Source organism: Puma concolor, chromosome D3 (genome assembly GCF_028749965.1).
Source record: "Puma concolor isolate L17-30 chromosome D3, mPumCon1.1.hap2, whole genome shotgun sequence".
Classification (NCBI taxonomy): domain Eukaryota; kingdom Metazoa; phylum Chordata; class Mammalia; order Carnivora; family Felidae; genus Puma; species Puma concolor.
This window is the reverse complement of record NC_141678.1, coordinates 10,835,695-10,848,448: the sequence shown is the minus strand read 5'-3', so window position 1 is coordinate 10,848,448 and position 12,754 is coordinate 10,835,695. Positions and strand designations below refer to the sequence as shown.

At 55.4% G+C, this 12,754-nt stretch overlaps 2 protein-coding genes and 1 long non-coding RNA gene across 3 annotated transcripts; 1 reads left to right on the top strand and 2 right to left on the bottom strand.

The window, feature by feature from the left end:
- Positions 1 to 619: 619 nt before the first annotated feature.
- DRC10 (dynein regulatory complex subunit 10) lies at positions 620 to 6,801 on the top strand. Its single transcript, XM_025933516.2, has 4 exons — positions 620 to 1,348; positions 3,510 to 3,743; positions 5,611 to 5,682; positions 6,468 to 6,801. Exons 1-4 carry the CDS (start codon positions 620 to 622, stop codon positions 6,777 to 6,779), a joined length of 1,347 nt encoding a protein of 448 aa, XP_025789301.1. The 3' UTR covers positions 6,780 to 6,801.
- On the bottom strand, positions 841 to 4,483 carry LOC147575298 (uncharacterized). The gene is made up of 3 exons (XR_015242240.1): positions 4,040 to 4,483; positions 1,785 to 1,853; positions 841 to 940 (listed from the first exon to the last, which is right to left on the bottom strand). It is a non-coding gene; the product is annotated as an uncharacterized LOC147575298 (long non-coding RNA).
- A 1,112-nt stretch (positions 6,802 to 7,913) lies between the features above and the next one.
- On the bottom strand, positions 7,914 to 12,650 carry RITA1 (RBPJ interacting and tubulin associated 1). Its single transcript, XM_025933523.2, has 4 exons — positions 12,419 to 12,650; positions 12,104 to 12,250; positions 11,331 to 11,696; positions 7,914 to 8,966 (listed from the first exon to the last, which is right to left on the bottom strand). Exons 3-4 carry the CDS (start codon positions 11,639 to 11,641, stop codon positions 8,459 to 8,461), a joined length of 819 nt encoding a protein of 272 aa, XP_025789308.2. The 5' UTR covers positions 11,642 to 11,696; positions 12,104 to 12,250; positions 12,419 to 12,650; the 3' UTR covers positions 7,914 to 8,458.
- Between the last annotated feature and the right edge of the window lie 104 nt (positions 12,651 to 12,754).

Here is a 12,754-nt window from a genome sequence, read left to right as displayed (position 1 = left end):
ACCAGCTCCTTCTGTGGTGGCCTCCTGCCATTGACGGTGGCTGGGTGGCTTCCCCTTCCCTGGTTAGCCTCTCAACTATTTCCATCACCCGTGTAACTGGCTTTCTATATTTAGATGCTTAAAAAAAAAAAAAATTCAATAGCATTGACTTTTATTCATTCATGTTAAGTCACCCGAAACGATGTCTGTTGCGATTAAATGCTCATTAATGTAAATGGCTGAACAAACCCATTTCTGGGGATGCTTAATATCGTACCTAGTTAAGTCGCTTCAACAGAATGGTGTCTGCACTCCCGGCGTGCCCTGCCTGACATCTGTGCCTGAGACCCACCTCTACGCTTGGTCTTCCTTCCCTCGTGTCCGATGCCGTCACAATGCTAGAAACTGCTTTCAGTGAGAGGTTCTGCGTAAAAGCTGCGGGGCACCCGGGACGAGCTCTCGGCGTTGACGGTCGGTGGCCGCTGCGGCCACAGCAGCCACCTTCGTGCAGCCCCGCACCACTAACCGCTTACTCCTTCCTTCGCAGGGTCGCCAGAGCCACTAACGGCAGGAGACCTACGTAGTCTGCCAACGTCTGCGCCTCCCAGGGCGCACAGGGGCAAGGGAGACCGCTCGGAAAATGGCTCTCGATGTCCTCGCCGTGGCCCCTCTCTACCAGGGCCCTGACATCAACAGAATGAGGCTGACGGCAGAGCTGTCCAAAAAGCCGGCCTCCCCGCTAAAACCCTTGGTCCCCTCGAAGTCCAAACTCACCACCATCGAGACCAAGAGGGTCATGTCCGTACTGGACGAGACCATCCACAAGGTGGAGCTGGTGACCCTGCTCTCACACTTGGCTTCCAAGGACGAGGCTCTGGAGGGGATTCTGGGAGGGGACGTCAGGAGGGCGGTGAGAGAGCACGAGGACCTGTGTCGCAGCCTCCTGGACAGTGTCGCTTACCTGCAGGATAAGGAGAGGCGGCTGCAGGAGGAGGAAGAGTCTGAGGACGAGGGATGGCTCAGAGACCGCCTCCTCTCCGTGCAGCTGCAGAAATCCAACCTACTGCCGCTCATGGAGCACATCAGAGAGTCCACCAAAGACGTCCTGAGACTCTTGCTCGATAACCCGCAGGCGGCAAAGCTCTCGGAGACGCACGCGCTGGGCAGAAGCGCAGAAGCCCAGCGTTTTATTGACTGCCTGATGGAACTGCGGGGCTTCCTGTTCGAGAAGCTACTCACCAGCCCCATGGAAGCCAGAGAGAAGACTCAGTTCATACAGGATGTCAGTAGACAGAACAGGAGGAACCAGGACATCATTGATGCGCTGGAGAATGAGTTGGCGGCGAGCATGAAGAACAGGGACGCAGAGGTATCGGTCAGACCGTGGAAGGGGCCGCATGGAGAAGCGAACCCTTTCGGCGGTCGGGTTTTTGCCTTGGTGACTTAAACGCCTGCTGTCATTCACTCACCCCACGCGTACTGCTAGGAGCACTTACTAGGTGCCGGGTCTCATAAATGAGTCCACATTGTCCCTGCCTCGTGCAGTTTGGGGGAAGGTAGGTCTTAAAGACCTGATTTCGTTACGGTTTTGAGAAATACGACGGAGGGTAACCGCAGGGTGCCATAGGACAGTGTTACAAGAGACCCAAAGGGTCAGAGACATCAGAGCCAACACCTGAAGAATGAAAGGGAGTGAACCAGGCAAGAGAGGGAGGAGGAACAGGCCAGGCCAGCATCAGGCGAGCTCTTTCTACAAAGGGCTGGGGAGTAAGTACTTTAGGCTTTGCCAGAAGACCACACAGTACCTTTGAGGCCTCATCAACGAATGTGATCTCTGTTCGGAGGGCGAGGGGCAGATGGCACAGGTGGAAGCTCTAGAAGGATTTTGAAGAAGGGGTAACGATAACATGATTCCAACCTAATAACCATCCGGGATGCACACCTATGTATTATGCTGTGCACACGTTTGCTCAGAAGAGCCTTACAGAGTCCCCGTGAGGTGGTATCTAAGTATAGGTTTGGCTCCCAAGACAGACCCAAGATGACAGCGGCTTAGTCAAGGTGGAAATGTGTTTCTCTCTAGTGGGAAAGCTGGAGCAGTCACAGAAGCTCTGCCTTGTAAATTCGTCAGGGCTCCAGGCTCCTTCCGTCCGGCCTTTCTGCTGCACCACCCCCCCCCCCCCGCCCACACAGGGCTTCTAACCGTGGACCCAGAAGACCCCCATCATGTCACCGCTGGTCCAGCCAACAGGAGGCAGAAAGGGGAGGAGGGCCTTGACCCTGGCCCTTTGGGGATGCAACCTGGAAGTAGCCCACGGTCACGGATCTTAGCCACACCTTGTGGCTGGCTTTGCTGGGAAGGGTCGTCCGTGCCTGGGGCCATGTTTCCCAGGAGTATTCTGCTCCACAGCCTTGGCACTGCCATTTCCAGCCCCCTGTGATACACAGAGCGCGAGGCCCTGCGAAACTGTTTGCCGCCCGGCCTCCCCCACGCCCTAGCTCAGGCTGAACCTCCTTAGGTTCTCACTGAATTTGTCCTTGAAAGCAGAGTTTGTTGAGGAATGTTTATGCGATTATTTATCTGGTGATTTGATTCGGGTCTGGCACCCCATAAGAGGACGGGGGCCTTGTCTCTTTCGGCCCGGGGCGCTCGGTCAGGGGAGACCACGCACAGGTTGGAAGAGCGCTGGCGAGGGACAGGGAGAGGGGCCCCAAACAGCTTAGTGGGTCCCACTCGGGTGGTGGAGACGGCTTGGGCTTCCAAGTTGGACAGATCTGGGCTCAAATTCCATTTCTCCGGGTTGACAAGTGTTATCGTGTCACTTGGATCTCAGTGTGAAATGAGAGGGTGACACCCTTGGGCTGCCGCGGGGTCAAGAGCTCGGACCCCCAGGGGTCCCCCCTGCCAGTTGACCCCAGCCCCCCAGGCTGCTGGCAGGAGCCAGTCACAGCACTGCTGTGCTCACAGGGAGACTCCGGGGCTTGTGGCCAGCCTTTGGAGCTTATTTACAAAATGGCCCCATCCTCCACCCCCATTCCTGTTCTAGAACCTTCTGAGGGCGGTTTTGTCCCTCAAGCATTAGCGGGGGGCAATCCCCACAGTACGTGTGTCTCGTGCTCTCATGAAACACTCCTAGTGTCTCTGCCAACGGGATACTCCTGTTCTGTGCCACCGTCCAGACCTGCCCAGAGGCCTCGCCCCAGCTTGCCTGTGCCCATCACTCAAGCCAGGAGACAGAGGGGGTGGCCAAGCACATGGGGTCTGGATCAGACAGACCTGGCTTCAAGTACCCCCACCCCTCCCCGGCTCAGCTGTACAGCCCCAGACAGAGGAGTCGATGCCCTTGAGCCTCAATTTCCTTGGCTGTGATCAGGCGGTCTCCGTCCCCCTTGGGCACTGGGGGCAGGGTTCCGCCAGGTAACAGCGCAGGTGGCCGGCTCCCCCCGCAAGGGAGCGTGTGGTACCAGTTCTCCTGAGACTATCGGGCATCACGTAGGTAATGATGGAGCCTCTCGTCTTCCTGGCCCAGGTGGAGAAAGAGAACTTCGTGATCCAAGAACTGAAAAACCACCTGCACCAGGTGCTCAGGCTCTCCGAGAACAACCTCCTTCGCACCAAGCGGGAGGCCGAGAAGCAGCAGAAGGCAGACTTCCGGGCCTCGCAGGCCAGGGTGGCCAAGATCCAGCAGGAGATACTGCTGCTGAGGTCACAACACCACAACCTGGTCGTGGAAAACCGGGAGGCAGAGCAGGCGCTGAGGAAGGTACAGGGGACAGCAGGGAGGGGAGGAGGCCCCGGGGGCAGGGGAGGGGTGGTCTAGCAGGAGGGCGGGGCAGGGTAGGGCTCCCCCAGCCAGCCAGGGAACAGCTCCCCTGAGGAGGAGGGCTTGGGAACAGGGGAAGTGCAGGAATGAGCCAGTGTCTACACCCCACCCCCGGTGCTACACATGGGCCTGGGGGCTGGGGCGGAGACACTGGTCCTATCCTCCTGCACGCTGGCTGTGTGACCTTGGGCAAGTGCCTTAACTACTCTGAGCCCCAGAGGGATGATAACACCCACCTTGTCGTGCAAAGGACCTGAAGGAGCTCCTAAACCTCAGGCGAATTTCGTAATTCCCTCCAGCCCGTGTTGCCATCTTTAAAACGAAAGTGAGCAGATCGGTCTAAGGGGTCATTAGGAGAATCGAATGAGACGGTAGGTGGAAAGTGAGTGCATTAAGTGCTCAGGACACATCACTTCTCTTGCCTTCTCCAGCATCTCCTCTGGACCCTGGGCCTGCACACACCCAGCTTGCTTCCGGATCTCTTTCCTCATAAAGGAATTCTCTAATACTTGTTCCCAATTTTCATCTTAGTGTCATGACTCTTGAGCATCTGATGGAAGCCATGGGCCTCTCCTCCGTAAGAAGGCACAGATACACCTGCACGTCCGGGAGGCGGTTCTGGGGGGCACAGGCCCTCTGCAGCCAGCCAGTCCATGGTGCCCAAGTCAAGAGCTCTTGTCCTGTAGGATTAGGGAGTTGGTTTATTTGTTTTTCACTGAAATTCACATAACATAAACTTAACCACCAAAAGAAATTGTTAATGTTTATTTTTGAGAGAGACAGAGAGACAGAGCGTGAGCCTGGGAGGGGCAGAGAGAGAGAGAGGGAGACAGAATCCGAAGCAGGCTCCAGGCTCTGAGCTGTCAGCACAGAGCCCGACGCGGGGATCGAACCCACGAACCGTGAGATCGTGACCTGAGCTGAAGTCGGACGCCCAACCGACTGAGCCACCCAGGCGCCCCTAAACTTAACCATTTTAAAGTGAACAGTTCAGTGGCATTTAGTACATTCAGTGTTGTACAACCACCTCCTCTATCTGGTTCCAGAGCGTTTCCATCCCCCCAAATAAAACCCCGTACCCGTTAAGCAGTCACTCCCCATTCCCTCTTCCCTCCAGCCCCTGGCAACCACTAATCTGCTTTCTGTGTCTATGGATTTGCCTGTTCTAGACACTTCATATAAATGGAATCATAGAATATGTGGCCTTTTGTGTCTGGCTTCTTTCCCTTAGCTCACGTTTTCAAGGTTCATCCACGTAGCATTTGTCAATACTTCGTTCCTTTTTATGGCTGAATAACATTCCGTTGTAGGTAGGGGAGCTGATCTTTAAAAAACAGATTATGTCCCTCTCCTGCATCAAAATCCACCCAATGGCTTTCCGTCTCCTTTACACTAGGATCCAAATTGCTTCCACCGCTGACACTCCCTTCGGTGATGCAGCTTCTGACTCTGACCTCCCTGGGACCCCGCTCCTCCTCAGCCACTCCATTTCCGGCCACACTGGCTCAATTTCTGCTCTTAAACACCGCAAGCCTGTTCCTACCTCAGGGCCTTTGCACTGGCTGCTCCCTCTGCCTAGAGTGTTCTGGAGTCAGACGCCTGTGGCCTCAAATTCAGGCTCTACCTCTCATTTGCTCTGTGATCTTGGGCAAGTGAGTTAGCATGTCTGATCTTCAGTTTCCTCATCTGTGAAATGGAGAAAACTACCTTGTGGGCGAGGCACGTTAAAGCTTGTTGCAGAGTGAGCTCGGCATGGTTTGTTGTTCCTATGAATCCATCAAACAATGACTCGTTGACTTCTTTTTAGAAGAAATACAAAGTGGAGACGGAAATCGAGAACTGGATCCAGAAATACGACATGGAGATGGGCGAGAAGCAGGTATTTGTGCTGCAGTCTCTCGAGTGCATTTCCCGTGGTCCTCTAGGAAAGGCCCGTGGTCTGTGCCAAGCTCTGGGCCTCCCCAGACAGGCTTCCCTGCCCCCCTACCTTAGGCCCAAGGGTTTGTCTGGCCTCGCACAGCGTGGGGAGAGGTGGGAGAGGAAGGAGCCGGAAGCCGGAAGCCACTAAGCGCTTGTCACTGGGCCCAGCGATCTTGGCTCCATCTAGTGTCCACATCCCATACTCTCTGTCCCTTCCGCACCCGGCTCCTGCCAGCAGCCTCATGAGCCAGGGCTCCTCCGGGGCAGACTCAGGCACGGGCTTGCCTCCCCTGCTTCCCTCAGTCGCGCCCAGGTTTCTCGTGAGGGCCTGAGATGTCCCCCTGCTGCGACAGCGCAGTGAAGCTGGTCCCTGTTACCATTTGGAGCTTCTACTCCAGTGTCCCTTACCCGCTGTGTGACCTGAAGCAAGGGGCTTGACCTTTCTGAGCCTGACTCTGCATGTGATCGACAGTCATCCCCGTGCCGGGACCACGAAGGGGATACAGTGAGGCACCACGGTCACAAATGCTAGCACCCGGCGCAGGACGCGGCCTGGAGGAAGCACTTAGCGAACGGAGACCTAGAAAACAGGGTGCCCTCAGGCCCACCTCCCCACAGCTCTGGGACCGTAGGCGGCACTGCCGGGGCGGAAGCCCCTTCGGGAAGGGCGGGGGTGCACGCAGGGGAGAGTGGCAGGCGGCGCCCCGTGCTCGGTGACCCCCACCCCCTGCCCCCCCACCCCAGGACGAGTACGAGGAGCTCGACAGCATCCACAAGGAGGAGAAGGTCCAGCTGGAGGAGCTGAGGCAGAAGTACAAGGTGCTCGTGGAGGAGTTCGCCCAGATCCGGGCCGAGCGGGAGGTCAATGCCAAGAAGAAAACGGAGGCCGAGCAGGAGATGCTGCGCATGGTGCGGGCCGCCACGCTCATCCAGGCCGTGTGGAAGGGCTACCTGGTCCGTTCCGTGCTCAGGTCCAGGAAAAAGCGAAGCCAGAGCAAAGGGAGGGGCAAGAAGGGCAAGGAGAAGGGCAAGGGCAAGGGCAAGGGCAGGAAGTGAGTCTCCCCCTGGGCGCCCCACTCCCCACCTGTGTCGCCGCGCTCCTCACTTCTCGGAGAGCAGGCCGGGGGGCCACGAGGAGGGGGAGCCCGGCCATTCCCGGCTGGAGGGATTTTTCAAAGTTAAAAACCATCTCAAGTCCCATCCTACGAATAAACGTCGCTTTGCCCGGGGCTGCTGGCCGCGTCTGTGTCATGTTCGTAGATGCCCTTTGCGTGGGGAGGGCACACGCGCTGGGGGCCAGCACACAACCATTCCTTCCTTTAGCCTCGGTGGCAAGCCGGACCCTGGCTCTGGGAGGATCAGGGTTTCAGGCTGCCCTGAGACCCCGCCCTGGGGCTATCCATTTGCCCCCAATTTCTCCCTCATCCAGCGCCATGAAAGCTCCAGGGCCTCCAGCCTTATGCCGGCTTTATTTGGTGCCCAGGTAGTCGAATATTCGTATCTATTTTTATTCACTACTGGCATTTAAAAAATCAGGGGCTATCATAGAGAAATCTGGCTTTTTCTGGAAAAATCTCATCCGGATAGCCTGGGGCCACCTGTCCTCCGAGCCGAGCAGCGGCACCTTTGAGATGGCAGACACCGCAGGCTGCCCCGTCCCCGCCACTCCCAGCTGCCCTCCAGACACACGGCCTCGCTGTCGGCTGCCCAGTATCCTCCCACATGGGCGGTCACCGTCTTCAGTGCAGCCGGGCGGAGAGGCCACAGAGAGGCCAGAGCCCAGCCCCCACCCCAATCCGGCAGGATCCCGGGATTCCGGGTGCAACTCCATCCGAGCAAAGGCTTCACCGTTTCTCATCAGTGCTCCGGCCCAGGGTGGCCAATGACAAGCAGCAGGGCCGGAGAGGAAGGGGCTCCCGGCCGGCTTCCGCCTCTCTGTCTCGAGTGCTCTCCAGTCGCACGTCTAACTTTCTGGCCTTCCTGGACCCCTGTACTCGGCAAGGTCCTCGTCACTGTTCTTTCGGCAAATGTGGAAAATGCATGAGGCCCATGTTCCCAAACTCCAAGTGGCCAACTCGCCACTGTCGTGATTTCTGCCACTTCCTTGTTATATTATTTACCTTTGTTATTTAATGCAACCCGGGCCTGTGGTGGCCTTTCCCCTAAGGAAAATCAAATTAGTCAAAGTCATGGCTTTGATACGCTACTGATATATTTAATACATGGAAACAAATACATGATTATTAAAGTTAGAAAATGCCCACTCGCATGTCACCCAGATCCTGTTTCCCATGGTCCACACACTGTGCCTGGGAAAACTCCAGACTCAGCTGGAAACTCATCCTGAGCAGGAAGCTTGGCTTGAAGAAGGGACCTTCCAGGTTGGCGATTGTGCTACTTACTCACACTTGGTGGCAAGACGTTGTGGGAGTGATGGGGGAGCGGCGGGCCTCTCCCTGGGTTGGCACTCATACGGCCTGTGGCCATGGCAACACCAGTACAGGAGTCTTAAGGGGCGGCCGTCAAATCCACACGACGGGGTCAAAGGTAGGAACTGGCGATTGTCAGCACAGAGGCACGGCCCGCCCTCGCTGCGTCTGCCCCCACGAGCGCTTCTCCGATGCCTCGTGGTTACCTAGGAGACCCTGGTTCTCCAGAGGCGCCCCCAACCAGTGCCCTCCTCTGAAACCGTGCCCCTCACTGTGACCCACGAGCAAACCTGAGAACCAAGAAACTCATTTCCAAGGGGGCTTTGGTTTCTGGGTGGCCCCACCTCGCTGAGGGGCGGCTGGCACTGAAACACGGACTGAGCGAGCCCTGGGAGTCACGAGGGGGCTCTGGAAGGTCACCCCCGACGGGGAAGGCCTGGAATCCCGAGGCCCATTGGCGTGGGAGGCACTGGTGTGTGGGCGACCCGTGCCGGGGACATTCAGGTGTGTGAGGGAATGGGAACGTTCTCGCCTCGGAGGGCGTGGAGAGTCTAACCCGTCCACGGACAACTTCCGGGTATCTGCCGCCACCTTGGGCTCTGGCTTCGAGGGACCAGCTGGGTGAACGGCTCGCAATGGGGTGTCCCTGGGGCGGGGCGACTGGCTGCCCCTGGGGGTGGCTGGGGGTGTCCAGAAGAGGGCATGGAGTTTTGCAGCATCCCCCTTTGCCATCCACGGGCCCTCCCAGCTGGTGCCCTCGGGTCGGGAGCCAAACAGCGACTCATCGCAGTAAGAAGGAGTGTGGCTGATCAGTCTGGCAGAGGGGAGAGAAATGCAGTGAGCTGGGGGAGTGAACAAAGCCTAAAACCCGTAAGCCCCTACCCCCCCTGCTGGGCACCTGCAGTAGCACAGAGGGCTGCCTGTAGATGTCGAAGTCCCTGTCTCCCAGCCTGGCACCCACAGGGAGGCCACAGCCCTCCCATGTGCCACCACTCCCATCTCTGTCTTTTTCCCCTGCTGAGAATCCTGACCCCAGCCTCTCCAGGCCCGGCCAATTTGCATATTCCATCTTCCCCGCCACACTGATTGGCTTGGGATTGGCCACATGACCCATCCTATCCAACCAGAGCTGCCGTAGGACCCTTGTTGAAACTACTGGGAAGGATGTTTGTCTGCCAACCTGATAGGCCGGCAGGACGAAAGGGCCAAGCAGCTGGCCGCTGGCTCAGCTGGAACATGGGAGGAAAGGCGCGCTAAGATAGAGACGGAATCCAACAAGAGTCCGAGCCCCTGATAAACAAGCCCCAAGCATTATTTTTCTGCTGAAACCAGTTTGTGTTAAGTTTTGTCACTTGTATCCAAAAGAGTCCCAGTTAATATGACCTTTTTGCTTCCCCCCGCACCCCATTCTTTTTCCTAGTGGCCTTGTCAGCTGAGCCCTCTGCAGCCCTGTGGCCCGTCCCACTGTATTTGAAGTGACACAGCCCAGTGCCTGGCAGACAGAGGGCGCTCAGTCTGAACTTGTGTTATAAAGCTGGCCTGGCCTTACTACCAGAGACACTTTTTAAAATGTTGGATGTTTACTGAGGGCTTTTCATGTGCAGGCCCAGGACGCAGCAAGTCATGTGCATTAACCCATTATTTCTCACAAACATCCACAGGAGGGAGATGTGATCATCTCATTTTACAAACAGGAACACGGAGGCTAGGGAGGGTAAGGCCCCAGAGCAAGGAGGAGGGTAGAGACAAGATTCACATCCAGCCCGGCTCAAGGGCCAAGCTCTGGGATCAGTATATCAAATATAAGTGACTTCTCAGCTTTAATTAGATTCACTTAGCAATTTTCTTTTTTTATTATTAGTCTCACAAATATTCATGGCACACCTATGAGGTGGCAGCTCCATGGTTTTTGGCCAGGCAACTTTTTGCTGCCTGAGTTCATTGCTCAAACCATATCTGCTTGTTGCCTCTGTCTGTCCAGTGCCAAAGGTTTTACTCAATAGCATCTCTCTCTCTTATGCACCTTTTCACCGGACACCCTCTACTTGTTAGCATCCTGAACAAAATTCTATCCTCCAGGAGAGCATGGGGTTGACCTCCCCTGTCCTGGACACCATACCTCTGTTAATGTGGCCTACATTTACATCAGCATTTTCAGCTGTTATAGGTGTCAGTGCGGCTAATGTCACTCGACCCTACCTTAAGGCTCCTATGTCAGATGCATGGCGCTCAATAATAATAATAATAATAATAATAATGAATCTTGGTTCTATCTCACTGAATCTTATCTCCTTAAATAGGCACTATTCCCATTTTCACGTCTTTCCACCAACCTGTGTCCTCCTGGCTCAGAACGGACCCTTAAATATGATTGGCTAGTTGTTACGGATTGAACTATGCCCTCCCAAAACTTCACACGGAATTTTAAAGAGATGATTAGGCTTAAATAAGATCATAAGGGTGGGCTCTGATCGAATAGGACTAGTGCCTTCATAAGAAGTGGGGAGACTCCGCGAATGTACATGCTCACAGAGATAAGGCCATGCGAGAACACAGCAAGAAGGTGGCAGTCTTGATCTTGGACTCTGAGCCTCCAGCACTCAAATTAATTTGTTGTGTAAGCTCCCCAGTCTATGGTCAGTCTCTTCTCTGTTTTTGTCCAAACCCGTGATAAAATAAACAAGATAGAGCCCTGTGGCCTACCACGAGACACCTCCCTCCAGGCTGATATTAACCTGAAATAATCCAAACAATCTAGTTATAACCTAATCAATTTACAATAATAAACGTCTAACTAACTTACAACAATGTTAGCACCAACTCCTGTTTTTCTAACTTGTTCAAGCAAGAACCATTTCCAAATGACTTGTCATTTCGCGGATCAACCACACGCAAATTGCTCTGTGATTCTGTGCAAATCACTGGACCCTTCTGGGTCTCACTTGCCTGGTCTGTGGCATTTGGGAACAGGTGTTCCACCGTCACCACTGTCACACTGTACACACCTCACTTCGTTTACTCTCAATAATCCCGCTTGGTCCCATCTTCCACATATGGAAACTGCAGCTCTGAGAGGTCAAGGTGCTTACCCCAGGTCACACAGCATGTGAACAGAAGGGTTCTAACAGGAACCCAAGTGGCTTCACGAGTACAGGAATGCACCTCCCCATTCAGTTACCTGTATTTGTTCTTCTTCCTCGGTGTGAGGGTCGGGGTGCTGACCCTGGAGGAGGTGTTCTCACAGCTCCCGTTGGCCCCCAAGGCCTGTGATGTCCCTGTGCCCACTCGACTGGTTCTGCTGGCCTTCTCCACCCAAGGTGGGTCAAAGTCTGGTGGTGTGGGCCGGGTACCCGCAGGGCTGCCAAACAAAGTCTCATCCACGTAGGACGCCCTGGCCTTGACCCGATAGCCACCCCGGCAACGGTGCTGAAGGTGGAGGGTCTGCATCCCACTGACGGCCAGCTCCACGGGGGTTTTCATGCTGCCCATGGTCCCCGGTGATACCGGGCATGCTCTGCCTGCCAGGCCCTGCCTCCAGGACTCCCTGTGAAAGGGGATCAGGCAGGCACCCCTGTCACGGGCAGTGCCAGCAGGGGAAGATGGGCCGTCTCTTAAGTTCCCATCCCAAGGACCAGGTCCTCCCTCAACCAGTCCTCCTCAAACGGAGCTTCCAACCCCAGGAGACATTTCAGAAATTTGTTCAACTGTCTTTTAGCTATATCACAATAGGGAGAGAGGTGCTCCTGGAAAATATTTAATGAATAAATATGCATTCTCAGCATACAGTGCTCAATACAGAATGCTAGAGGGATGAAAAAGAGATGGGGTCTGTGTCTATTTTGGCACCAAGAAGAAAACTTGGCATGATGGGACAGGGGAGACAGGGTCGGTCTTTACATGCTGTAAATATTTACGGGGTGGATATAATAACCAGTATCATCTCATGCTTACCTTGTGCAAAGAGCTTTACAAACATTGTTTCATTTAATCCTCTTAACAGTCCTGCGAAGTGGCTTCGGTTATGTCCATTCTACAGATGACAAAACTGAAGCTTCAAAAGCTGAAGTCACATATGCAAGCCACACCTAATAAATAAAGCTAAAGCAGTGGAAGAGAAATTTGAACCTGATAAGAGCCCAGAGCTTATGCATTTAACCATTATGCTACTGACAGATCACACCCACCCCTCCAACTACACCATATGCCCCGATCCCCAAGTCAGTGTCCCAGTTGATGTCCGAGATTCCTGCATTCTTGTTTTCTTACCTGAGCATCTCTGCTCGCGGATGTCGGCTGCAACCTCACGCTTCTTCCCCACCTGGTGTGGATTCCCCCGCGGGTGCTTCCGACACCCCAATTTACCTGCGGCCTGGACCCCGGGACCCCAAGCTGCTCGGGCAGCCCCGGGCACAGCGCGAACGGACGCGCCGCCGCAGCCAGGCCCTAGCGACGTGGGCTCGGCGCGCGCAACCCGCGGCAACCAAAGAGGGGCGGGGCGGCGCGGCCGGAACCATTAGCACCGGGGGTGAGGCACCCCGTTTATGACGCCCCCGGAGTTCCCCAAAGCCTAGAGAGGGACCTCTCACGCCAGTCAGGGGCGGG